At 35.6% G+C, this 27,600-nt stretch overlaps 2 protein-coding genes and 1 long non-coding RNA gene across 3 annotated transcripts; 1 reads left to right on the forward strand and 2 right to left on the reverse strand.

Moving 5' to 3' along the window:
* Positions 1 to 463: 463 nt before the first annotated feature.
* Positions 464 to 1,652, forward strand: LOC120339151 (uncharacterized). The gene is made up of 2 exons (XR_005569183.2): positions 464 to 612; positions 1,409 to 1,652. It is a non-coding gene; the product is annotated as an uncharacterized LOC120339151 (long non-coding RNA).
* A 1,219-nt stretch (positions 1,653 to 2,871) lies between these two features.
* On the reverse strand, positions 2,872 to 22,719 carry LOC120339149 (synaptotagmin-C-like). Its single transcript, XM_039407229.2, has 10 exons — positions 22,182 to 22,719; positions 21,872 to 22,006; positions 21,629 to 21,694; positions 20,857 to 21,020; positions 20,212 to 20,335; positions 15,585 to 15,715; positions 12,643 to 12,768; positions 12,431 to 12,554; positions 11,808 to 11,939; positions 2,872 to 3,936 (listed from the first exon to the last, which is right to left on the reverse strand). The coding sequence occupies exons 1-10, from the start codon at positions 22,317 to 22,319 to the stop codon at positions 3,862 to 3,864; spliced, it is 1,215 nt and encodes a 404-aa protein (XP_039263163.2). The 5' UTR covers positions 22,320 to 22,719; the 3' UTR covers positions 2,872 to 3,861.
* A 1,200-nt stretch (positions 22,720 to 23,919) lies between these two features.
* On the reverse strand, positions 23,920 to 24,633 carry LOC144427412 (uncharacterized). Its single transcript, XM_078116599.1, has one exon. The coding sequence runs from the start codon at positions 24,631 to 24,633 to the stop codon at positions 23,920 to 23,922; it is 714 nt and encodes a 237-aa protein (XP_077972725.1).
* Between the last annotated feature and the right edge of the window lie 2,967 nt (positions 24,634 to 27,600).

The raw sequence follows: 27,600 nt of genomic DNA on the forward strand, positions 1-27,600 counted from the left end.
CAGAGTTGGTGATCTTTGAGCAAAGGTACGGGTGACTACTGAAGTGCCAAGATTTACTGACACTACTGTATAAAGAAATATAGCGATGAATTACGCGTTAAAAATACCTTATTGACATGAGACCCGAGGGAGCTCAGGACAGTATCGTAGAAATACTGTTACGAGGCAATGAATTTCACATAACTGAAGTTCTTGGAAATCTCTTCTGGCATAATTTTTTTGTCTGCCGGTACACTGGCGGTGAACGAATGAAGAGTGAACAGTCATTTGAATGAACTCAACTGTCAGTCAATTCCGTAATCTAAAGTCATTTATAAGATAAGTTATTTATAAGAAAACCAGTCTTATTCAGGAAAAACGTATTTCTTTTATACTTTTTCACACAGATCGGCCAATGGCTCGTGCATGAATAGGTCTGCTAGAAATCTTTGTGCTTTGTTACGAAATAATTACAAACACAATCGTTTTCTAAGTCAAGTCAAAATCAGTTTTATTAGTAACGTTTCTCGTTTCCGTTCAGCTTTATCTGCTTGCAAACTATGGAGAGTGATCTAAAATTACCTCAACGAGATATCAATGTGAGATTAGACGAGAAAAAGCACATTCCTCCAGGTGAGTTATTCTGATGTCGGTACTGTTAGCAATTTGAGCCCTGCAAAATTACTAGTATGACATGATTTACTGATATTTAACTTTGCATGTACAACGGTACCTACACCATTGCAAAATTTCCCCCAAAATAATCGATAGCTTCACATAGATAGATCACTTCCGTTGTTTTGAGTCATTCATCAGTCTCGTGTGGAACGTAACCATACTCGTGTCAAAGACAGAAAGATTTTTAACAGACAGTCACAAAAAGTACCGTAGGCTACAATGAGAAATTAGGACGATAAATAAAGCGAATTGCAACTTAGATGCCTTAAAAGAAGGTATATTTTGGAAATTAATTTTTAGTTAGTCACCTTGCCTTTAAATATGAAATGACTATTAATTTCGACTTAAAGAAAGTAGCCTATTTAGCTTTTAATGGTGCAGTCTGTTTAATATACACAACCTGAATTGATCCACTTCTCTGACCGGAGTTGGACCATGAGATCTCTAATGTTAATACAGTATATACATCAGAGACAAACATTGCTCATTCATAAATAAGTTTGGTACAGTGGTATAATTGGCTCAAAATACGTAGCAAACATACTTCGTGTCCATGAAAGAAATTCCTCAGAATACCAGACTTTTAGGGAATCTCTTCTTTGTCTTGAGCTAGATGAGCTGTACTTCACACGTATCAGATACTGCATTTAGGAACTGACTAAAATAATCTCTGTCAGATTAAAAGCACTAAAAAACAAGACAAGCCAAAACCTTGTGGAACATTTCAAATTAAAAAAAAATTTGTTTGCAGAAATTGAAAAGCTTCTGCACGAAATATTTTATAAAGTACTGCATGATCAGCCTGCGAATATTGTGCCTTTTGTTGCAAAAATGTTGGAAGAAAAAGTCGCTGAAAGAGATGCAAAAGCGGAAACGAACCAAAATTAATATTTTATTGAGCATTTTTATTGTTTAGTTATATTTTGAACCAGTGTTAAATGGACGGGATATCGTTTTATAAAAATATTAAAATTTTGTTTAAACTGTCCAATTTACTACTTCGATAATGTGCGAACAGCGTCGCTATACAGATAGGCGCTACGGGTGTTATCATTCGCGCAAGTAAAATGGCGGAATACAGTTGTTCGATAGTTGTTCAGTCACCTCCTACGTCGTCCTACGTATAAAAAGCGACTCGTTTTCGGAAATGGGAGCGGAAAATGGGCAATGACTACCACACATGATATTTATGACGCCTTTGAGCATTAATTGAACCGAGTCGCTACTCAAGAATTGCGTCGTCGCGCTTGTGACTTTGAATTTTGTCACCTATTTGATCTTCGAGTATATCTGACATTATGTTGGGTTATCAGCAACTGTTAAGATCATATAGATAGAGCATGCACGTGTATTAATCTGCTGCCTAAAAGCAATAAACGATACATAATCCACTTGTTTTTAGATAAAGATAAAAAACCTCAATTACTCACCCAGATATTGTCAAGGTTCCGTGGCGAAGATATTTCTATTGATGCGCTATATATAAAACGCCTCACACATTCCCTAAAGTTGAAACAAGCGTTATACGCGTCTAACGTAGGCACCTAAGTAACATTTGCCACGGTGCAACCCACTAACAAATTTAGTAAGTTTGCTTGTGTGAGGTTCCGTGATTGACCTCTGCAAAAGACCAAAGATGCTAAATAAACACCGTAAATCGATTACTTGGTGAATTTTACCACGCAACAAAGGGTTTAACCGGCATGACAGTGTCTACTAGATGCTTTTAGATGAGGAAAAGACGGGAAATACGTTTGTTTACCGCTAAAAACCTCGTAAATCTATAGCGCGATGACAAATGGGGACTTGAACCTGCAAAACGTCTCGGCCTGTCTGCGTTGACCCAAGTGTGAGCTTAACTATTGTCGGTTAATTTGTTACTATCTATTTCAAGAAGTCAATCCGGACATACCTACGTGATTTTTACCAAAATATTCGGATTATTGTTTACCTACTTTCAAGCAACCGCGTATTTCATAGATGCCATCAGTCATTGTATTACTTTCGGTGGTCACTGTCTTTACTGATGACTAACTGGTACAACATACTTATTTTGAAAAGGACATATGCCATCTGATCCAACAAAAATGGGGTCAAGTGCAACGGGAAAGAGCGTATTAAAACTGAAATCCACCCACGACTCCTCCTACTTAACCTGGCTCGATTTTTAAGCTTCGCCTGAAAGTTGAAGACTAATTTGGAAAATAAACAATCTCATATGAATGGAAGTATATTTGTAATTGTATATGAAAATAGTCTACACTGCAGTTTTGTACAATATCTAAATTAAAAAATGTAATATTACTGCTATCGTAATATACGACAGTGGGTTTGATTATGATAGGAAAAATGCAAAATACAGTGGAAAGTTCATTCAAGTGCAGACAAGGAAAGAGAAAAAAATTGATATTAAACGATATTATACCACGAAAAAATTTCTTCTCTTAATTGGAGAAAGTCACTTTCTATTAAAATAACCGAATACGTTACCATATTTTGGAAATAACTCTTACTAAGCAAAACAGTAAGTCTTGTTGTTAATAATGCTGATACGAAAATGTCAGCAGTGGTTGGATTGGGGTTTGCGCAAATCTATTCTTGCAATGTTGTAATAATCAGTAAACCTAGTCTTGTATTTTCTTTTAGACGTTAAACAATGAGTTACGTGTATCCTAGCTGTGGACTATGGCTATATCTTGTTTAAACAAATTATGTATTGAATTTATGTCAAGCGTATCATTTCAATGCATTCTACGTAATGATATACATACATTTTCTGAAATGAGGGAACACGTTGCTAGTGAGTTCGTTCCTAAAACTTCGAATCACACCACTGCTGGTATTGACACTGAGAAGTGATCAAGTTATTAACAATGCAAATGGCAACGTGCATCCACGGGTAATCATAGTATAACGATAACATGATAGACAACTTAGTGAAGAAATTTAAAAACCCATTCTGGAACAAAAAAATTCTAGCAGTTATTTTTACACCTATGTACATTTTCTCCAAAAATAAAATTGAAGTTTGAGGTTACCCTCTGTCAATTGTATTTGGCAATTTTACTTCTTTAATTACCGATGGAGTGAAAGTGAGGGATGATAGGTCGATTTATCATTGTTCCCTAAGATCCGGTAAATAAACGTACGAGGAATAATTAGTTCTCGCGGACAGGTACTTTGAGCTTTAGGGATGAGACTCGTCTATTGGACGACAACCCCGTTGACCACACGCATCTGAGAGTGAACGAACGCCTTCGGGACGCTGACAGTGAGGTCCTGAAATGAAAAAAGATTGTTGAAAAATTAGAATATATGACAAAAAATAAACAAGACAAATTTTCGATGTCTGGGTGCAGAAGCCCGAATGAGGTGTTGATGTTAAAACGCGAACAGCGTTAATGGCTCCACTCCCATCAAAGGATGCCATTTTGAGTTCGACATCCAAACCCAACTTGGGGGCTGGGATAAGCCCCACTCCGTCGGGGTAGACTAGGCACTTAACATTAAAATTACTCCTTTACAAGCTCAGTTGATGGATGGCTTAATTAAATTGCCTCCTAAACAAATTAATGCAACTGCGGAAAGTAGCGATGCGGAAAAACAACATCCGAGGAGAGTTTTTTTGACATTATCACTGAACAAGTTTGTGACAGAGATAAATAAGGTTTCAAAGACACGATGTACCGCTGATCCGTAATTAGCCGGATATTTTTCACTTTTGAAAATATTTTAGCTGGGTTGAGAAAACTTTGTAACCCAGAATCGTGAGATTTTACCCAATGGGTCTCTCGCTTTAATTACTCCGATAATTAGTAGTACAGAGTAAGGAGTAGACTACTTAAAAGATGTTTGTCGCACCACAAAGCGACTAAATCGGCGTATATAAACAAAAAACGCTGTACACTTAACAGGTTAGGAGCGGTAGAAAACAATAAAGCGACAACCGTGAAAGAACATGAATTGTGAGTGTTTCGTCATAAACTAAAATCGTACCTCTTTGCTAATGTTAAAAACTTCAGAACGTACATACGTAGAAATGGAATGCCTTACAAATGAAAAATCTCAATGCAGATCGCAATCCCAAACTTGAAATCGAAAAAAAAACATACGAAATAAGATAACGCAAATGGGGGAATATTTGAAAGTTTAAAAACGAGGAAAAGGGAACTTTTACCCAGGCCGAGACGAGTAAACTTCTAATTGCAATTAAAGCCACCAAAAATAAACTGGTATAGTAATATCATATTGAATTGCAGGCAACTGAATCCTAGTTTTTAGATAATTTTTAATGAAACGCTTATGAATTTCATTGCGTCAGGAAAGGTATCAAAAGGACAATTCTAACACCCTGGGCGATTGTTATCATGGCGTTTGAACCAGAGAGGTGTAACCTGCCAAGCCAACAATTACCCAATACTGCATAATCAATATAGAAGTAAATAATGTTCGGTAATGCGGTACGTAAACACAATAGTGGCACATTGCAGTACAATAGGAATAACTGAAAATATTAATGAGTTTGATGCGTGCTACTCATACAAAAACTTGGACCCATACAAGGAAGTCACAGTTTGACTTATTTCCACTCAATAACGTTAAGGTTTGATGGCGAGCCTATAGGGAACCACTACTTCGCAAAGTGGTTGCTTCGTAAATACCTACTCAACTCAGAGCAAAAGTTTCGTCAGTTTTTGTAATAGATTCCATTTATGCCTAACATATCCCTAATATATTAAAGCGTTTTGATTTCTTGTAAAAATCTCAAGTTAAAACGATGTCGTCTGCTGGGATTCAGTGAACAGAACAAATCTCGTTTTGATTGATGTCCATGTTTACCGCAACGTCAAGTCAGACGAAGGCTTCAAACGATGACTGAGAAAATGATATGGCGCCTGCACGCTAATCCGCGGCAAATGTTTGATGGACTATAGATGCAACAACCCAGTTTTGTTTATTGTTCATTTAAACATGGCTACACAACACCCAAATTATGAATATAACCAATAAAAGAAAGGCAGTAAATTCAAGCAACATTCAACGCGTAGTTAACGCCAGTCTTCTTATAAAACAGTCCAAGCAATTCAAGTACATTTATCTCCTATTTTTTTTTCGCACGATAACTTTATGTGATGTTTATTTACCCAAATTATTCACGCTTACCATGACTGATCCATAACTAATTGCCGTTATGCAGTGCTGAATTGCGATTATAAAATTAAACGAATTCATGAGTTTAAAGCGACCTTCCGTTTTGATAATTGTTATATATACCTGGCCGTATTTATCCGACCCAGTAACGTCCTTCCATACGCCCAGTAGAATCTTGAATTACTAATGGTAATTTATGGGTGTCAACTATGTAATTGCGAAACATAAGCTTGATAGAGACTTTGAGCCTCGCAATGCAAGTGTATGTATATCGACATGGGTTGTATATTTCCACCAGAATATACAATATAAATTTGGTTGAATAAAATTTCAAACTTCCGTCTAATAATAAAGAATTCTCAACCCATTAGAAAAGAGCGGCTTTTTCGCCGAAGCTGGACTTATGTTGATGTCCCGTGTCTGACAATATCAAAGATGTATTGATATATTTCATGGCCGAACGAAATCCAAACGCATTCGAAACAAATTAAGGAAAAAACTAGATATATGAACAATCATAAAATTCATAGGTATAGTTGAAATTCAATACTGCATAAATTTGTATTCCTGTTCCCAATAGTTCACAAAATAGAACTCAGTCTTAACTGTAAAGAAGTAAGATGGGTATAATATTTCGTCTACGTCTTTTCAGGTCCCATCAGATAAAAATATGCGAATATGCTTAATTTATTGTTTTATGAATACAAATTCACCATGATGATATTCAAGTAACGTTCAGGTGTTATTATGGAAATAAATCGAATCTAAACTACTTGGTTTAGATTCGATAATAGAACGGACGATAATTTGGCAGATCCAAAGGCGAATCGTTTTTAAATGTCAACCGGCCTTTGACCCAGTCTTGACCCCGCATCATTTGTTTTCAGTGCCCGCGGCATCCGTGCGATTTCGTGCAAGCAGTATTCAATTTCAATTTTCTAAATATTTTGTAATGTAAACTTGGACCATAAAATAGAATAGCGTCCGGAATGATGTTGGCAAAATATGAATGTTATTATTCCAGGAAAACCCTGAACCGGTTGTATTTTTTTGTATTTAGAGAGTCGAAAAACCCCGATTGATTTGACGCACTGTCTTTGCAACATTTTTTGATCTATCAAACTTCCATTTATATGACCAGTCACGTTGATGGAAAGAGCTGAGGGGAGAGAGACGCCCTTATCTGACCCTGTATATTTTGCATTTTTCGTTTATTTTTTATACGACGTATTTATATGACTTCGCCTCGAACAAGGATCAGCACACAAGCTCGGTATTTAAATAGTTTTGATATTTTTGATATCCTGTTTAATACTCCAACAGTAAAAATAAAAAAAAATAAAAATAAATAATAACTTAATTTTTCGGGGTTTGCAAACTATTTGGTTGTCTTAGCGCTCAGACAATTCACAGAGCTTCAAAGCGGCAAACTCAACGTTCACCTAGGTAGCGATTGACGTACGCAATTCGGAAATATAATGTTGCAGAAACACTCTGCCATTTAAAAGTAAGACGTTAAAACTTTATGTAATAATATCGGACAAGTCTTTACTTTTAAATCGCTTCCAGTAACAAACATAAGACAAAATTTTTAGTGATGACTCATGCAATAACTCTCAAAAGTGTCACAACAACGGCGTGTTTTAAGCATCTGTGTATTTATATGTTGTACCTATTAATCCGTATTAGACTTAAGTAATCCTTTTCATTTTTAGCGCGAAGAAAGTTCATAAACGGGCAATCTTTTTTTATTATGAGTCTGTTTTTATACATAATCGTCCTAAAATGAATTTCACCCTATAATATTTGAAAGCGTGCATTCAGAAAGCATTGCTTTTGGAGCGATTAAATGTGAAAGGGTTAGAATGGGGGGGAATTTAACTCGCCCTGGATATCTCAATGGGTGCATATGGAGTAAAAAAGTATTCTCGTGAAAATAAAGGCAAAAGAACATTCTTTTTGCAATGCTTTCAAAATAAGCAAAGTGAAAATATTTTGATTGCGGAAAATAAAGATTTCGGATCAGAAGAAGAGATTGAAGAAAACGCTGGAAGTCAGCTAGGAATGAGGCAGTATAAATGGGCTCATTCATCGTTGAAGGAGGCCATTTCGTTCGTCACATGTATCAGGGGTGAGGAAAAAATCGTCGACACCCAATCTCCATTTAACTTCGTATAGTAAGTAGTGTCGTAAATATCTTAGAGAAGGATGTAGGTTGTCAGAAGAGGGATTTTAAAAATTACATAATTTAAAATTATCTATAGACATATCTAAATGTAGGTGAACAGGCTCACACTCTTGCCAGACACACATTTCTGTATATCAAGTCGTCTGTTGCGGTGAATGCCGCGTTTTGCATATTGTTTTGAAAAAACAAACAGAGAACTAATACCACCAGACAGATATGTCTGACAAGTGAATTGCTACGCTAAAATGTTAGATTTCATATTGGTGCAACTTCATAAAATCATACTATTTCTGATTAAATTGTAGAATTTCATTTATCTTATTTAGAGTTCACTCATAAAATGTCAAAAATAAATTTGAGGATAAAAAAATCAACACTACATAAACAACTTTTTTGACTATTGAAAACAAATAAAATTAATTGTCTGGCAAAAAAAACAACGATGTTACATGGCTGACAAGTGGAAACTTGCGTTCTCGCTCATATATTTTGTCATTTTCTCTGATAATTACTCACAGATAAATTAATCGCTACTACAGTCCAAACACTGCGGGGCGAATACAGCACTACCATGCATACCACGAAATTTTTCAGTTGTTAGAATATATAACAGTGCCGAGCATAAAATTTTATTCATATGCGGACGATATTCGTCCATACGTCCAGATTTCCATAAGGGCAAATCGGAGGTTCAATCCAAGGTCATGTAAAAACTTCAATTAAGAAGATACCGAGAGAGATGATATTAATTTTTGATATCTATGGATAAGATAAGATCGTGCGAATTTCGGAAGATACCGTCTTAATGTGATTTAATCGTTTGTCATATCGCCAAGGATGACGTAAAAACGTGTTTAAATGGCTGGTTATTTGTGACTTTTAAAACCAAGATGATTAATAAATATTATTCACTTAGCAATATTATAAACATACACACAATATACTTTGTTCGTGATTTAGTTCAATGTAAGATGCGGATGACAACAAATCAATGAAATACAAAAGTAGCGAAACTCGGTACAGTCAGAGCCAATTAAAAATATACATGCTTTGTTGCATAAATTAGTATGGAATATAGTACAATATTTTTATTTTTTTCTCGAATGTGAATTTCAATTTTACACGACGAACACAAAAAATCAAAACCACTTAGGTTCGGATAAAATTAGCGTACAGAAATAGAGAGGGATAATTAAAAGCATCCGTAGTCAGAAAGACGACTCAGGTGAATTGTGGCAACTATATTTTGTATAAAGTCTGACCATTGATATAATCACGCAACACCCCTTTTTTGAATAAAATAGAGACTTGACATATATTATTCCTACATTACATTCGCGATAAAATGGGGAAAAAACTGACGATGCCGTGAATAACGAGTAAATGAAAGCTGTAAGAGCTATGAGAAGGTAGGTAAATAAATAAACAGCAAAGGAATTTAATTAAATTTCAAAATGTCGAGTGTGCCGTGTCCCAGCGGCCGCAACATTTTGAATAGACCTAAAAGGTCTTGTATCGGTTTTATGCATTTAAAAAAAAATTAGATCGCTTTTCAGATAAAAGTTCTTTTGAACATATGTGGAGGCCTAGACAGGCAACCGGCAGATTTCTAGTTTATAGTGGTTTAGGAAAGTGACAACTCCATCAGAATCTTAAAAAATTGCACAGAAAATTTGCTGAATGGACTTTATATTTCGAAATCGCCGATTATGATTTTATATGTTTTCTCAACTTAACCGTGAAAAACAAACTTAAAAACTGGAGATTCGTTTCGTTTACCTGATTTCAAATGATTCCGGAGTATCAAAGTTCCTTCTCAAACTTGTATTTCTATTTGTGTATGATTGACCCCAGAACCTTTAAAAATCTATGACGTTTTGCACAAAAGTTTATCATCTCCCTATGTTCCAAATGACTTTATTTTTATTTTTTTCGTATCAGAACATAGGGTTAGGATTTGGAATTGCCAGGTGTTAAAATTCAGGCATGACATCGTGGAGTAATTAACACAAAAATTTCATTCAGAGCGACTAAGCAATTATTTGTACATGTTATTATAGCAATAAAAACACAATTTGGTGTCAAAATATGACGACGATAGAATTTTGATCGTTTTCATGACAAGAGTTTTGTTTACAAATATTTGGACCGTTCGCTTATCGTTTCATCGTCGAGAGCGCGACTTCAAAACGATTCTAGTTTGCCGCATTTCCAAATATTTATCAAATCGACGTCATCACAAAACGCAAAAGAATTTTATTCCGTTTAATTCAAGTCGCGCTTCTAGAAGGTATTTGAAGATGAATGCCCCACACACCACCACCAAGCGTGAATGGGGATAGTACACACATATTCCATGTCTTAAAATACCATGGCAAATGAGTTACGGAGGTCACGCCGTTTTCATAATGAGAGTATTGTTATAGGCTGTTTATAGCGAACGGATGTCCGTCCGAGGTGGTATCCTTATGAAAATATACAACGCAACTAGGATATGCGTGTACTGGTAACAAGCATATCGCTCTTGTAAAATAATATACAAACAATTAGAAATCTCAACGCGATTAAATGCATGAAAATTAAATTCCTACAAGATGCTCTTAGCGCTGCCAACTATTAAATTCAAAATCTGTTGTTGATGGTTGTATACACGTAAAAAAGGAAAAAATTTTCCAACAATATGGCGACATTTTTATGTATGTATTAGGGTTATTGAGATTGAACCTTCTATCGCAAATAAGAATCTCTTTTCTATACAGATGTTTGTTCTAGGAAAACAAAATTAAAATTGGTTCATCATAGATTTTGAGCGGTATGGAATTTTGAGATGATTCTATGACATTTCCTTGGTAACTTTACAACAATTTGCAAAGACCGGAATTTTTCTTGTTCGGCCATGCCTACCCAATACATCACACCCTGGGTGACATGGGATTTGAACCAGAGATGTGCAATCTGCGATGTCGACACGATCAAGTCTAACGCTTCAGCCACTAGGCCACGATGGAAATAGGTCTAAATGTTGCGAAAACTATAAATAACAGTCAGATATTTTACCTAATTCGAAATCATTCCCAAGTCTTGCTAATAGAATGGAATGAATAAATCGGTCGGTTCGGTATGTAGATAGTCGACAGAAGAGCTGTGTCCGATGGACGACGAGCAAGATGAAATATTTGTTGAAATAGAAATTTTAGCGCTCACACTCGAACAGTACAAATAATGAGCAGAAAAAAAACAAGTTATTTGGGGCATATTCTGGAAAGAACATAAGTTTTGTGCAAAGCATCCCAGATTACTGAAACTTTTGGCTACAATCATACACAAACAGAAGTTTTAGGGATCGAGTATTAAACAATTCTTTTTTTCTTTTGTAGTAATAATAAGGAAAGTAATGAGTTCTGTTTTTAGGGGGGGTCGTTAGAGACAAATCTCTTCTTTTCAACAATAGTGGCATCTGACACTGAGATGGCAATGTCTATAGAAATAACGTGATCCCTACACAATATATTAGCAAGGACGAAAAATGCAATGAAAATGCAAAAATGCGCTGTTTAATTGTGTTCGCGTATATCTAGACTTGCTGCCATGCTCAACATATCGATTAATAATAACACCATGCGCTTTCTTCAATTTAACAGAAACAATGGGAAAGTGAGAATACTTCTCCAGATACCATACACCCGTGGATTTATTTTATGCGAAATTCTTCGAGACGCCTCAAACAACAGCCAGGATAAATCGACTCAACCGGAGGTCGAATCCTAACCCCGTGGTGACGACATACGAAGCGATGGAACACGTAGCCTACCTTAGTTCTTGATGATTTCGGATCGAAAAGAAACTGGGGTCTCATGTATACAGAATGAGCGTGCAGTGCTTCTTGCAACTCCTGAGTAACCGCATTTTTACTCCATCTACTTCGCACAATATTGTTTCCACGCTGTCAAATAAATGAATATATAATTAGATTCGATCAGACCAGGGGTGGGCAAAGTTATTTTTGCAAGAGCCGCATTGAAAGTACTTAATTTTTTCTCAAAATATCATACCAGTAACCCTTAGTCAAAATATCCCAAATAAACATTTTTAATAAAATATATTACATTGTTGAACCGGAGATGAAAAAAATACATTATTTAAATTGATATTATACTTTAACAATTCATAGTTTAGTAGTTTACGGATTTTAAAAATATGTATTAGTAAGAAATTTTCACACTAGACAATCTCAATTTAAGACAGTAACATGACTGAGGTAGCCACTACGCTGCTTAGAATCTCGTTGAGTGAGTTGCCATCAGTTGGAATTGAAAAATTGACATCATAGTATCAAAATGTTACGTCACAATACTACTATTAGCAAGAGGAGAACAGAGAACAATAGTCATGAAACAAATACGATGACCGTTGAATCAGACACTTCATGGTTACCATGTCAGATAGCTGGAATGTTCCTTCGAATCCTCTCGTGACATCCAAATTTTCCAGGTCGATATGACATTCTCCCAAATAAGAGTCATCTTCATTTGTATCGGTGAGAATCAACACAAGATATCTGAAAATATAAATGTTGATCACGATTACTTATCGTTTATTAAATCTGTGTATCGTTTTACTGATAGCAATAGGACAGCAGTACTCACCGACTTACTAGCTCTTCTTTGGGCACAGGGAAGGAAAAAGTTTCAATCCACGTGTATTCATCATCACCTCTAACGGGAGTTGTACGAAATGCGTAAGGTACTCCCGGTATAAACATGCGCACTGACCTGTAAGATATGATAATCAGTATGTTAGCATGGCATACAAACAATACCTCGTGAAGTTGTGACAAAAAAATATTCCGTTCGGAGATTATCTACTGTGGTTTTTGCTGATCAAGATTAATTTTTGTCAGAATAGTAGCCCAGCAACCTAATTGGAATTTCATTCTGAAATAGATATTTCTAGTTATTGTAGTAACAGCTCGTATATGGCTTGACGAAACTAACAAGGAAATTTTAAAATAGGAGCAATATTATCAAAGTTTCATTAATCTTCAAAATCAATCGAATCATATCAAATGATGCCGTAATTGTACAAAAAAATCCGATTTTTTTTATATAAAAAACCAAGCGCTTACGTCAAACGATTCACGATTTCACCGCAAAAATATATTTCGAAATTGAAAACGGAGTCTCATAGCGAAATGTATTTAACTGTGCAAGAGCTAATCGTTGATATTATTTTTTGGCGATCTATTATTAGAATTGTGGCATAAAATTTTAAAAGGTTCAGTTGCCAATCGCAACTTACAAATCTCATATATAGGTAATTTAGGGATGCGACAAGATTCGGACTCGTGCTCGGATTCGTGGCCGAATCTCTCGTAATTTGATACTCGGATTCGGCCCGAGTCTTTGATGATTTTCCCCGAGTCCGGGATATCATACGTCACGCGATAGTCAAGCGCAGACTGGTGGTGGATTCGACGAGAAATTCAACTTTTTCGTTCTGTTTTGCCACGAGACTGTCCAGTCTATTTTCTCTACGGTGAAATTAAAACTAGGCGCCAAAACTACAAATTCACGACGCCGTAAGAACAAAAAAATGTCAGCGAAAGTCAGCTGAATACATTCCAGTGTTGCGCGTGTAGCTTGCCTTCCAGTGCCAGGCGTCGTTTAGTGAATGTTTACCACGTCCTATTTCAAGCATATACTTGCTAATCCTCTAACAGTTATTAATCCGTGATCAGCGGTAACCTTGACGCGCTGTTCGCCTTTTATCGTTCCATAAATGATCTAGCTATTTCCGGAGGAAAACAAATGTTAGAAATAAAACGATAAAATAGTGAAAATTACGGTTCTTTTAAGAGAAAAGTACAACTCGCAGATGTCAGTGGCGTTACAATCGTATATATGTACAAAAACAATCTCGCAAGTCGCATCGATTAAATGTGCATAAATTTGGAAACTACTACTCGTGGTAATTGGATGTTAATCGGGCCGACTTTTTATTCAATAATTATTTAAATACACCGCGATTAGTGACGGGAAAAATCGAATTTTTCCTGATCGAGTAATTCGACTACCGTATTTCTTTTAATTTACCAATAGTAGAAAATTACTAGAAGACTGGAGACTCGATAACAACGCGCCGTCTTTACTTCTTATCCGTAATTTTATCACAATCGTGAATTGTTTTTTTGTCACCGCGATCGTTTCGGCGACCGACATCCTAATTATGGTTGGTAAACTATATTTTTAAAGCACCCTTTTTCACTATCAGTTCTCATGCAACGCCGGACATCGAAGTTTCGTTTTTATATTTCAGGCAGAAGTGTGAGTACAAATCGGCGAAGATATTAAAGACGGCTATTAATTAGTGAATTCATAAATATATTAATTTTATTCTGGTCTAATCTTCTGGATTTGATCTTTCATATCACAGTTTGTAAATTACGGTCCCTATTTTAAGCGAACAATACCTATCGTGGCTGTGTTATTTTAATATTAGATAATAAATAAAAACTCCGGAAATTTACCATTGCGTGCTGTTTCGAGTTATGGCATTTCTACCTAGTCGAGACAATATTTCCATATAATACATAATTTAACTGCCTCGCTTAATCTGGTTTGACGTTTCTATATGTAAAAAGGTGTTGGCGCGCTTTATGCGGAATTGTTAAGATAACGATAGGCGCAGAAAGAAAACCATAATAATTCTCACATTTATTGTTTCTGTCTGTTAGCGAGAGTCGTATGTGAATTCTTACTCGTAACTCTCACTTCTAAATTAATGTTAATAAATTTGATTTTGCTTTTCAAAGCGCCGTTATTTGTATTAATGAAAATGATTGTGTCATACAGCCGTAACTTAGCATATAACACATTTCGCCTTTTGCGTCTCTCTTATTGAATCAAAATCAACAATTACACATTCTTATTTTCCGCGGATTCGACAATAGCTATTGATGGTTTTCAAACGAAGAATAATAGCTAGCTATTTTGTTACGATATATTTATAAGATACATTTATTCGATGCTTCCACCGTTGGCAATTCCTTATTAATGTCTCAATTATCACGGAGATGGGCGTCTGCATCAGCGCCGACTAAAAAAGATAACATATGAGTAAAAATTTCCCATAAAAAATTTGTTCCAAACGTGTGGGTTATGGCCCGTATTTATCGTGACAGGACACGAGCGCGGCGTCTTCAGCAGTCGACGCGGCGGTCGATCAGAGTTACGTAACAAAGTATTCCTTCGACGGGAATTATGACCTATTTATTCTAATTTAAACTAGTCGCTCAGAGAATGATTGTCTCGAAAGCAAGTGTTTATGTGCAACGTTTTTAAATTACATAGTCTTTTCATACAGAATGTTTAATTTACGGCCAATATACGAGAACAACAGCATCACTTCAGGTATTTGTTTCGTAGCTATGTAAAAGTATTGGACTCGGGACTCGGACACGAGTCCAGCACAAATACTCGGGATTCGGCCGAGCCGAACCTTTTTGGATTCGTCGCATCCCTATTAGGTATCATATTATGAAGCCGAAATGTGTAAAAATTGGCGATCACAGGAGCTGATGTTCACTTACAAAGCAGTCCTTGCATCGCCAGATTGATTATTCCTCTTGATACCACGAGCTGTGTTGATCGTAACTATGAGTGTGTTGGGAAGTTTGTATCCGAGATGAAGATCAATTTCACCACCAATTGTAATGTCCGTCTGAATTGAAAATCGTAATGTGGTAAAACGAAAACATATCCGCTGAATACTCGGAACATACTAGGAATATTATACAAAACATTTGTGTAGAGATAAAAGCTCGACCTTTAATTGTACTAGACGGCGCAAAAATATGATATTTTTTAAGCAAATTATTTCTACGTAAATTATCTCATCGTTATAGTAATTCAATAAAAGGATCAATAATCAAGTTTCATTTCAAGACACGACTGAAATGGCAAATCTGTAACTTGTTAAAATGGGAAGTTATGTATTTTCAAAAAAGTCAACATTCCTAAAACAGGCGTCCCATTGGTCGTAAAAAATATAGTGTGTCGATTATAAAATGGCGGATATATTGTTTTTTTTTTTCTTTCAGATAGTAGTATTTGTTGATCTAATGAATACTGAATAATGCCAAATCGCATTCTACTCGTAACTGAGATTTGGCGCATCAAATTTTAAAAATTCAACAGGCCATTATTTTTATTTTCCTAGTTTCATTCCTGATTAAAAAATATGACTGGAATTCATAAATTTCCGACTGTGAAAGTGCCATTGACGTCATAATGACATATTATTTATTGTTTTAAAGCGATACAGGTGACAGTGTGCTGTATACAGGGTTTTGTTAGACAGGAGAAAATTTCAGTATTGTTTTGCCGAAAATTCGATAGACGATATCCATCCACAAAGTTTATGAGTAAAAAAATGAATTTGCTCGCCTGGTATGGGCCGGACGTAAAAATAAGTCGAATGAATCTAGTTATCTATGAATTATACTTGATCTGAACTAACTATCTACGAATTTATGGTGATTCTATTTACCAAGACAATTATGTTCTAATGTTTTCTCGGTTAAGCTAAATTCGTCAATTATCGGACTGAATTTCCCAATCCTTCGTTAAACGAAGGAAGTTATGACGACCATATAGTTTATACCGAATTTCAAAATAGGCTCCGATAAGCTAGTTTATCAAAAATATTATTGGCATCTGTCCGATTCGAATCAAGCGATATTGTATCACCGTAACATGGTATGGATTATAGGTGAACCAGGATTGTATTCTTGTCGATTTAAATGCCTCATAGTTTTGTGAACTAACAAACTGCCTACTAACTACGTATTTAAATCGCGAATTCTAAAAATCTTGGATGGGGCGATTATTTTTTGCTAGTGTCTGTAACCATTCATGATTAACAGCAGGCTTAATTCATCATGTCCATGCTTCCGAAAACAAATAACTAACTAATCCAATACCCGACATGGAATGGTAACCGGACGAGAGGCCGTGATGCGCCGTGTGGTTAAGTCATCTTGTCGGTTTTCCTCTCGCCCGGGATAAATATGTAAATTCTATCCTATCTTAATTACGAACTATTAGAAAATGGCGTATCAAGCCAGCAGTCACAACGTTGATTATGATAGTTGAAATTTTTGCTCAAAAACTATATCGCCGGATGAGAACAGAACAGGCCTAAGTCACAATTTTGAGTTTTGAGAAAAACGCAGAAAACAATTTGGAATTTTTTTATTTTTGAATTTCTAGATATTCACACATAGTAAAGACCTGAGCTCTGGTTATTTTAATGTGGATGTGAATATCTTTGTAATCAATATTTTTTGGCACTCCAGCTTCAATTCCATCCTGCTTTTTTAACCCCAAAATGGACTTTGGCCCATTCTGTTCTCAACAACTCCTGAATTTTTTTGTATGGGATGCAAGGTAAAACAAGGTGACTTAGGCCTAAGTTACACTGAAGAAATTTTTAGAGATGTAAGTTTCGGACATTTCATTTCTGATGTTCATGCCCATCATATTGGAACTTGGGACTATCTTTTTTCAGTATTTTGGTGTTTTGAGCCATGCTCTACAAGGTGGTGGTCTTGAAATTCTGAATTTCATAATATTAAAAATTTTAGCTGGACTTAGGCCCATTCTGTTCTTAACTTCTACAGTCCCAAGTCCAGCTAAAATTTTTAATATTATGAAATTCAGAATTTCAAGACCACCACCTTGTAGAGCATGGCTCAAACCCCCAAAATATTGAAAAAAGTGAATTTTGCAAAAATGTGACTCAGGCCGCTTCTGTTCTCATCCGGCGATATTTAGAAAGAAAAATCGAAATCTAAGTTAAAAATCAAAATTATTTATTTAACTTATATTAACTTATTAACCTAATTATTTATTTTGGATCATTAGCCTCACTTTTTGAATTTCCTATTATAAAATGACTTTCATAGTTTTGAATATATACGAAAAGAACTATAACACCATAATAAACAATTTTAATTTGCTACTAATCATCAGTCGGTCGAGGAAGTGCTCGTTCAAGGATGCCGAAATATCATTTCTGGAAAGACCGGACCCAAATAATTTTGAAGTTTTGTTTGCGGACCTTCGATAAAAATAGTTGAGTAGCCCTGGTCTAGATAATACAGGGCCGATAGGATAAACGTTTCATTGGTTAGTATTAGAGATTGTCAATATTGAGAGCTAATGCATTGTATATAAAATCATTAATCTTCCTTAAATTATAGTACCGGCTCGTGATAAAAAAGTTCAACAATCTTATACCTGGCGAGAATGCTCATAAAACGAGAGATACAAATGATTGGTGATAGGACGGTACTCCGGTAGTATGTGTACAAGGTTAGGCCATAGTTTTATACCGATTTTCCTTATTTTGGTTCTATTACGAGTTCGGGGACTGTTTGTGTTAGCCAAGTGAATATACCCCCTACCATAGTAATCAGTCAGTAAAGTAGGCGAAAAAATCAGTTACTTCAATTTGGTACACATACTTCTGGAGCGCCGGTATGACACCGGTCTTTGTATATCGTTTCTACTCTTCAGCGCTATCTTGGGGAACACGACATACATAAAATGTGGCGGTCTCCGCACATCGTATGTCGAGCACCTGCGCTACGGAGTTGGGAGTTTGGCGAGTTTTAGTCGGAGCTCTATTTTCATACTACCTGAAATCGAGAGTGGGAGTTGAAATTTCGAATACCGAGAATTAAATCTTTTTTTTAATGATGATAATCGTTAAAAAGTTAAAATTTTCTACAGAAACGAAAAAAAATTAAGTTGACCAAGGGTAGTCAACAATCCATTGAATAAGAATTGCAATTCGATTTCCTGGGAGTCATACACGAGTCGAAGTCGATTGTAAATTACTAGTGTGGCGTGACAAATTTTTAATTGTGCCGCGTCTCCTTTCACACTGAAATGCATTTTTTTTATATTCCCTCATTCTGTATGTACACTGTGTTTTTTCGGCATGAGTAAAAATAAATTACTGACTGCAATCCTATCACACTTGAAACCATAGTAACAATGTTGCCATTTGCAAGTATCATGGGGCGGCGGTGTCGCTCATCGCTCGCCACCGCATCTCTGATTACTCTGCGTGGGTTCGCATCCTATGCGCGATTGTTTGGGGGGGGGGGGGGGGGGCGCTTGGACTCCTCGCCGTCATAGGGTGGTTTACGGGGTCCTCCGCCATCAAGCCCTTTCTTATCGGCCGTCGTATCGGCTTTCCTCTCCCCCTGGATAAAAATGTAACCCCTATCCTATGAAAAAGACTTCGCAGAACAGATAAAAAAGAAGTGAGTGTAGTTGGGAACTGCTTGACTCATTTAATCTTAATAATTATTTTTTAAATAACTTCGTTTTGTAACAAGTGCACCGCGATTTCTTTTCACTTTTTTTAGTGCGTCGCAAGCTAAAAAATGGAAGCCGATCCTATGACGTAAGACGAATGACCTGTTATGTGCTACTATCCGTCCATGTTGGGAACGGACTGTTGGGAATAGATATCGGTACGGGTCACCAATTCGTTTGAGATGAATGGATCACGTTTTTTTTTTCAATTCAGTACCATAATTCGAATTTCAAAACATGTTATAACCCGATCATTTGTTTCTTGGACAATTAATTGAACGGTACGATATTGTTATTTAGCTAAGCTAAACTTTTATTTTCAACCTTAATTACGTTAATTGTGATTTTATCCGATAAACATGTGGCTCATCCTGATAAGCATTAAGAATGCTTGTTTTGTTGGCATGCTGGAATCATGGGTGGGGATAGTCTCCGATTTGTACTATACAGACAGATATATGGGATATGCTTGGAACAGATACTGTTAGGTCTGTGGCCAAATATGAACAAGTACAATCGATCCATGGTTCACATACGTCATACGGCCACTTCGATTTACAGTATGATATTTCAAATAAAATTTATTTTCCTCAACCTCAGGTTGACAAAAGTCAACAAACGCTTAACGTTTTACGTCATTTCTTCAATGCTAAGCATATTTACCAAGAACATAAAACTCACTTTATCACTGAATTGTTGTTCTGTTGCCAACTATGGTAGTCATAAGCCAAGTATTTCTTACAAAAATGGAAATGTTTCAACATTCGACTAAAGTAGATGTTTTCAGTATTTTTCCTATACATTACTTATTTTAGGTTACATATTTACCAGTGCTTTCAAGTTATGCCAAGCTATTTGCACGGTGTCAACACAGTCAAGTTCAAAAATATCCAGATAAGTTTCACCAAAAAAATCATCATGACCCAATCCATCGGTTGACCACACAGAGCATCTGATAAATTTTAAGTAGAAAAGTTCAGATTTATAGACATATATCGTCATATCATATGAAAGTTATATATTCAATAACTTATCACTTGAATACAAACATAAATTATGATGAAATATTTTTAATAATATCGGGTCCAAATATCTGTAGATCTGATTCGACCTGAATGCTTTTGTGAGCGATCAGTAAAAATGCTATTGTTGATACTTACAAAAACTTTCATAGAAATACTAACCAAAGATCACTATCTCTAGTCCTAATATAATTAATATAAATTACTACACAAATCAAACATCCAATTAAGAAATAAATAAGAACTTTTTTAAAAAAAATTCCATAAACTCATCAAATTCTGAAATCATAGTTCCAATGCATAGGTATTTCTAAATATTGGTAATATTGAAGATCAAAATGAATCATATGGTTACTATTCAATGATTTGGCCATTGCTTCTCTCCATGTCTATTGAGTAGGACTTAAACAACTTTACAGTGAAATATAAAATTAATTATTTCAATGTTCACCTCAACACTAAATCTTCAAAATTGTTCAAAGAACCTTTGAAAGAAAATATTTCATTGTATGAAAGTTTGGTGGAATTGGATATCTCACTCGTATATTTCTCTCCATTCTCAGCCAACATTAAAATGCCATCAGTTTGAGTCTGATTGGTACTTACAAGTTCAATCTGAATACAAAAATATATTGTGTTAATGTATCTCTAGCATACAACTTAGCATCAGTAAAATTGGTACTCCCGTAGTATGTGAACCAAGATCGCGGACACTGGAACATAGTATGTGTACCAGGTTGAGGTTAGGCCATAATTTCGTGTACAAATACTACGGGAGTCACTCGGCTAGTCTCCGAACTCGTAATAGAACTAAAATAAGGAAAATTGGAATAAAATTATAGCCTAACCCTAACCTGGTACACATACTTCGTCCCGCCATCTTGGTTCACATACTACGGGAGTACCCAAATTATTGCTGAATGATGAAATTATTTTATTTTTTTATAAAACGCATGCTCCCGCCTTTCATTCTGAACAAGACCTTGAACAAGTATCTAATGATATGTGAGGATGAGGAGGTTCTATTTATTTGAAAGGGCAGGAACTTTACAGCTTGGCATTGCCTACCTAATTTATTACACCCTGGGTGGGGTGGGGGTCATGGGATTTGTACAAGAGATGTGTAATCGATGTAATGTGTAATCAGTTATTAAGGTCAATGCTTTCACTGCAGGTCATTGTGATGTCATAAAATCCTGGGAATAATTGAATATGCTCCATACCTTAACATATGGACTGAATACATGTCCTCTCACATTCTTAGCAGAGAGATATCTGACTTCAAACACCTGTCAAAAGCAAATAGGAGTATTCAGGTAACTTTTGTATACATTAGCCCTAATTAGTATTATTACCACAATATAAGAATGCTTCAAAAACAGCTGAAGAAAAATTTAGTTCAGATATATGGGCAATTCATGCCATTATACCTAGATACATATATTAAAGTGTTATTCCATGAGTACCTTCACAAGCAACATTTCTTGAGAAGAAACATATTTTATTGCAAGTTTGATTTGGCCATAAGCTGTGTCAAAACTGTCCTTAATTACAGCAGGATCAAGTTTGTAAAACATTCTCTTCAATAAATAGATTTCATCCTGCAAAAACAGACAATGAAGCGTCAGAAAGGTAACCAAAAAAAGATATAGACAATAGCAAACTATTCAAACAAATAAATGAATATTAAATCTAAATTGCACATAAAATATTTCTTTTTACAAAATACCATGTACCACGGTACAATATAAAATCTTTAAAAAAAATTCTACTCACCTTTTTATTTTGATGCACATTATCCTTTATTGGCAAGGTGTCAACAGCTTTGTTTTCTGGCGTGGTATAAATATTCAATACAGTTGATTCAGGTTTTTCATAAAGATTTGCTACAGGCTGACTAGATGAACTCCCCATTTTCTATATTCTAGTCTATTTGACTAAAATATACACAAAAAGGCGGTATACAAAATAAGTGCATGAAAATTGAAACTTAATTTATTACAGTGGAATACTATCAGCACAAATTTAGAGCATATCATGCAGCCACAAAATATATATTCGAAATTATTTTCAATTTTTTTTTATAAGGAAATATGCTCAATGAAGGGACACATGTAATCACTGAGAGATATAAATTTGTTCTCTTGAGCAAAATTACAGGTGATCACTGAAGTCCAGGCAAAAATTAATTTTAATAAGTTTTGATTTCTGAACAGTGTACTAATGAACATCAATATCCAGTCAATTAGGTTTACTACACAAATACAAAATGGGGTTTGAATCAGGCCTGGGAAGCTGGTTCGAAATAACAGGGGTCTCGGCTCCAGCTGCATAGTCACAGTAAATTCAAACTGTGGCTCCAGCCTTGACTTTTCATTTTTTTTATGTCGGAGCTGGGCCCAGCCCCATACTTATTGAGGTTTTTAAGGGTGCCCACTGCCATGAAAAATCAGCCCAGATGCACGCTCGAGGAAACGGGACTCAAAACTACTGCATGATACCATATGACTCAAAACTACCGTAGATATTCAAAATTAAAATTTTTAATATATAATTTCAACTTGAGACTTTCAAATTTTTTTTTAAATATATGAACTGAAAAGGATAGAAGTTATTATATATTTTTCAAAAAGTATTAAGTAGCTCAGCCTATATATAAGTATTAAGAAATTATGAATGTTGAAAAATGATAAGATGATCAGGAACTAGAGCCACTAAAATTTCTGGCAGCTCCAACTAACATGGTAAGCTTGGCTCTACCCCCACCAAAATGCAATGAGCACCATGGCTCAGACTCCCCAGCTGTGTTTGATTCATACTAAAACATGGTATCACATTAATAAAAAACAGATGAGCTTTTTGCTTGAGAATTGATGTTCATAAAAAAACATATCAAGTTAATATTAAATACAGCAACACCCTGTCATTGTTTACAGTTGTATCCGACAATTTTAATAGCAAATTATAGATTATGGATACAAAACTATTTGAACGTGTTCCTTGTCAGAACAACAAGCATAACATTATTCTTTTAATAAGTTGTTGAAGATATGGAAGATATTCTAAAATGATGAAAACCAAATTGCGATCATTGTACAACATAGAAGTTTAGCCCAGATGTTACCAAACTTTTGAAAGAAAATTTAACTTTAAATTACAGCCAGTAAAAGTTTTATAGTAGAACTACATGCACAAGTGATATTGTTTTTGTGGACATCAACGACCAAAACACATCTAGATGTTTGATATAGCCCGTTCTTACTTCTCATTGTTAATTTTTAACAGATTTGATTATTTCATGCCAAACATGGGTAAACAAGACTTTTTAAAAAATGATTTAATATAGTGTTATGCACTGGGAATTATCATGCAACCTCTGTTATCTCACATGCAAAGTTTGGGAATGCCTGCCTCGGCTATTATATTTGAAGATGTATGAGTATTCGATACAGTGGTAATAAGTGTTGCAAGTATATGATATTTGATACATTACAAACTACTTTCTTATATTTATTTAATTTGGTTGCATGATAAGACGTAAAGTCAGTTCCTTGTCATCAGATATTTCAGCATCAGACTCGTCTGAAAAAATGTCTCTCAAAATCTCAGTATCTTGTACATCCTGATCGGCGATTGTGACATGAACAATTCCGAGAGGACAGAGAAAATGATGTCCAAGTTTTCTTTTTACATCTTTCACTGTACACAAAGACAACATGTGTAGGAGCACTACTTTGTCACTTGCCTCAAAAACTTCATCATTGAAGGTCACAATATCTCCATCAATCGGTTCCTTCGCCATTTTAAAATACTTGTGCCCATAAACCCTTTTGTTAGTTTCTTTAATGAGTGTAGGAGGGAGATCATCATTTGTACCTTGAAATCCTATTCCAGTAACATAATAAACATTTTGATTTTGACTGCGTTTGGGTCCACTTGCAACACGAATGAATTTATAAGCTTCTTCGTGGGTTGGGTCACCCAGTTCACTATAATCACTCAACTTTGGGTGGAAAAAATATCCTGTACGAATATCTTTTTCATTGAGATCTGGAGGGTCGTGAACAGAGGGTCCAGGTCTATTGTATCGATAATGTATGGTCCCAGCTCCTACATCAGACAGTGGTACAGAGTCTAATATATTGTTTTTTGGACCTTTTTTAGTCATTTCAAGTCTCGGACTAAACACCTCAGATCCAGCACCAGCAGTGCTTGCACCTGTTCCCATTGTGATGCAATGTACCAGTAACTGTAACTTCTATAACTTAATGATAGAAAAAATATTACTTCGGTATTGAATTGATTTTCAAGAGTTAAATCAGATAAAGTCGGAAAGTGAAGACTTTATCACTAATCTTGTGTAGTTTGGTACCTAACGGACTTTTAGTGGGCGTAGCATAACAATTTTTTCACCTGTCAATCCTAACCCCCACCTGACTACGCCATCCAAAAATTACGTCACTGCGACCTCACAATCATGTCATAAAGCGTGTCAAAGTGTAACTATGATATAGAACTCACTAACGACAGCGATCTTTCTCATATCGAAATCGTTGCAGCGAGAAAATGAGAGAAATAGCTAGCTCGATCTTTTGCGCGTCTTGGATGACAGTTCGTATAGTTTGAAGAGCTCTATTAAATAGTTTATAGTAGAACTACATGCACAAGTGATATTGTTTTTGTGGACATCAACGACCAAAACACATCTGGATGTTCGATATAGCCCGTTCTTACTTCTCATTGTTAATTTTAACAGATTTGATTTTCTCATGCCATGAACATAGGTGAACAAGAATTTTTTAAAAATGATTTAATATAGTGTTATGCACTGGAAATAATCACGCAACCTCCGTTATCTCACATGCAAAGTTTGGGAATGCCTGCCTCGGCTATTATATTTGAAGATATACGAGTATTACTGTAATACGTCGTGTGACGTAATTTTTGGATGACGCAGTCAGGTGGGTGTTAGAATTAACATATGCCAAAATTGTTATGCTACGACCACTAGAAGTACTTTAGGTACGAAAGTACACTAGACCCGAATGGTGAATAATTGATCATCCAGTAGTCGCTTTTTCAGCCTTTTTGTGACACCTTATTTCTGTATTTACGATTACAATGCTGGTGTAATTAGCCTATGCATTTTTATCTATGATAGCATGGTGCATTTGTCTGGGTGTAATTTTATACTTGCTCCAAACTTTCAACCTTAATCGAAATTGTTCCCGGCTTCCCTGTTTTCCATATTCATTTTGTGTTGGTTTGCTTAGGACTGTACAACTGTAGGATAATGTTTACTATGTGAGAAACCTAAAAAATTGTTTTGTGTTAGACTGTTAGCATTAGAGAATCTAATTACGCTAACTCATTTCTAGATTAATTTATCAAGTATTTATAAACTAAATCGATTGCGTCGTACTAGCATACCTTGCTCAACCTCGAGTTTATAGGCTTATGGTTCTTGACAACAGACATCACAGAATACAACTTAACGTCGACCTTTGACCCGACCGTACACAAACCATATAACAGGGATGGCGAACCTTTTTCAATGAATGGGTCAAAAATTATAATTTTATCGCGGAACAGAAGAGAGTGAGTCACAGATATTTAATTCACGTTTGTATCTATAAGAAACTTCCGAAACAAATCGTATAAGCTGGTGTTGGTGTAGTTTTGGGCTCTACTTATGCAGCACTTCTATCAGGGACTTTTCATGGCACTCGGTTTTATGATATTAGAGTACGAAAACACGCACATGAATTACCAAAAACGTTGATGCGTTGAAGGAAGATGCGTTAAATTATTTTACGGTTCTAGTGTTTGGAGGTAATTCCGCTTTGATAGTGTTATAACTTTCGATCAGCTTCCAACCACATTAAGCCACTTTTGCACTGCCCCATTGTTGTATCAGATTTCTAGATTTTTATTTCAAGTCTGAAAGTTTTTGTTTTCACAACGGCATTGTAGACGAGAAACTAATAAAATGCAAAGTAGCATCTGGTTCTCGTATAACCCCTAAAACAGTCTGCAAATGCACTTCCAAAAAAGACAGGCGTTGCGAGAAATGAACAGATCAATTGCATTGTTATGTCATAAACGATGTCAGGCCCAATAACTGAATAACGGTACACAGCGGTGCATACATGCGTACAAGATTAGGGATTTTGAAAATTACCATACCGGCCCAAAAATCAACATTTTGAACATGAGCCATTGCAGCCCTTCCTGACTGTCCAACTGACGGTACATTATAATAGTTTAGTTATTGTTAGATTAATTTAAGGCCGGTTTTATCAATTTTTATCACTGATATGTTAGCATTTATTTTATTTTATTCGTGCCTTCGCTTGGCGGGTCACAAATAAAACGCGGTGGGTCACTTTGTGACCCGCGGGTCAGTGGTTCGCCATCCCTGCCATATAACATAAAATTCCATAATAGCATATACCAATGATACATGTATATATGCTCATTGCATATACTAATCGCAAATATATTTACAACAATTGGCCAGATTTATTAAATTTCTTCGGCTTCTTGAACATATGAAAATTCGTTTCCTCGGAGGTGGGCGCATTGTGCAGACCACGAGAATTAGGAATTTCGAGCAGAATCAGAGCATAGGATATTTTTGGCCTATAAAGCAGAGACAATGGATAACAATGTAACATCTGCCGTGTTTTCCCGAAAATAAGACCTACCCTGAAAATAAGACCTAGCCTGAATTTTGAAAATAATTTTAATATAAGCCCTCCCCCTAAAATAAGACCTAGTCAATACCAATAATATAATTTTTTGCCTAATCCTAGTCCATAGCAAGAAATCCCTCCTCCAAACGATAATTGATAATCTATGTCTGGCAGTTATTGGACACGTAGTGGACATAACGATCGTTTCAATATTATGTTGTTGTTGTTGTTGTTGTTGTTGTTCTTGTTCTTTGACACGTTTTTAAAAAGTCGCTTTTCTCTTCGAATACTGGACCAATTGCTTTGAAATTTTCAGTGGTTGAAGATAAAATTTTTCTCCAGAAGGCTATTACTTTTTTTTTTCGCTATGACGTCATCAAAATTATTGCCATTGGGTGGCGCTACGTGTCCATATATTTGAGCATAGCTCTCTTGTTCTGAACACAAACGTGTTAATTATGAGTAAATGGATATTGTGGATATTTGATAAATGAAAATAT

Source organism: Styela clava, chromosome 9 (genome assembly GCF_964204865.1).
Source record: "Styela clava chromosome 9, kaStyClav1.hap1.2, whole genome shotgun sequence".
In the NCBI taxonomy this organism is placed as follows: domain Eukaryota; kingdom Metazoa; phylum Chordata; class Ascidiacea; order Stolidobranchia; family Styelidae; genus Styela; species Styela clava.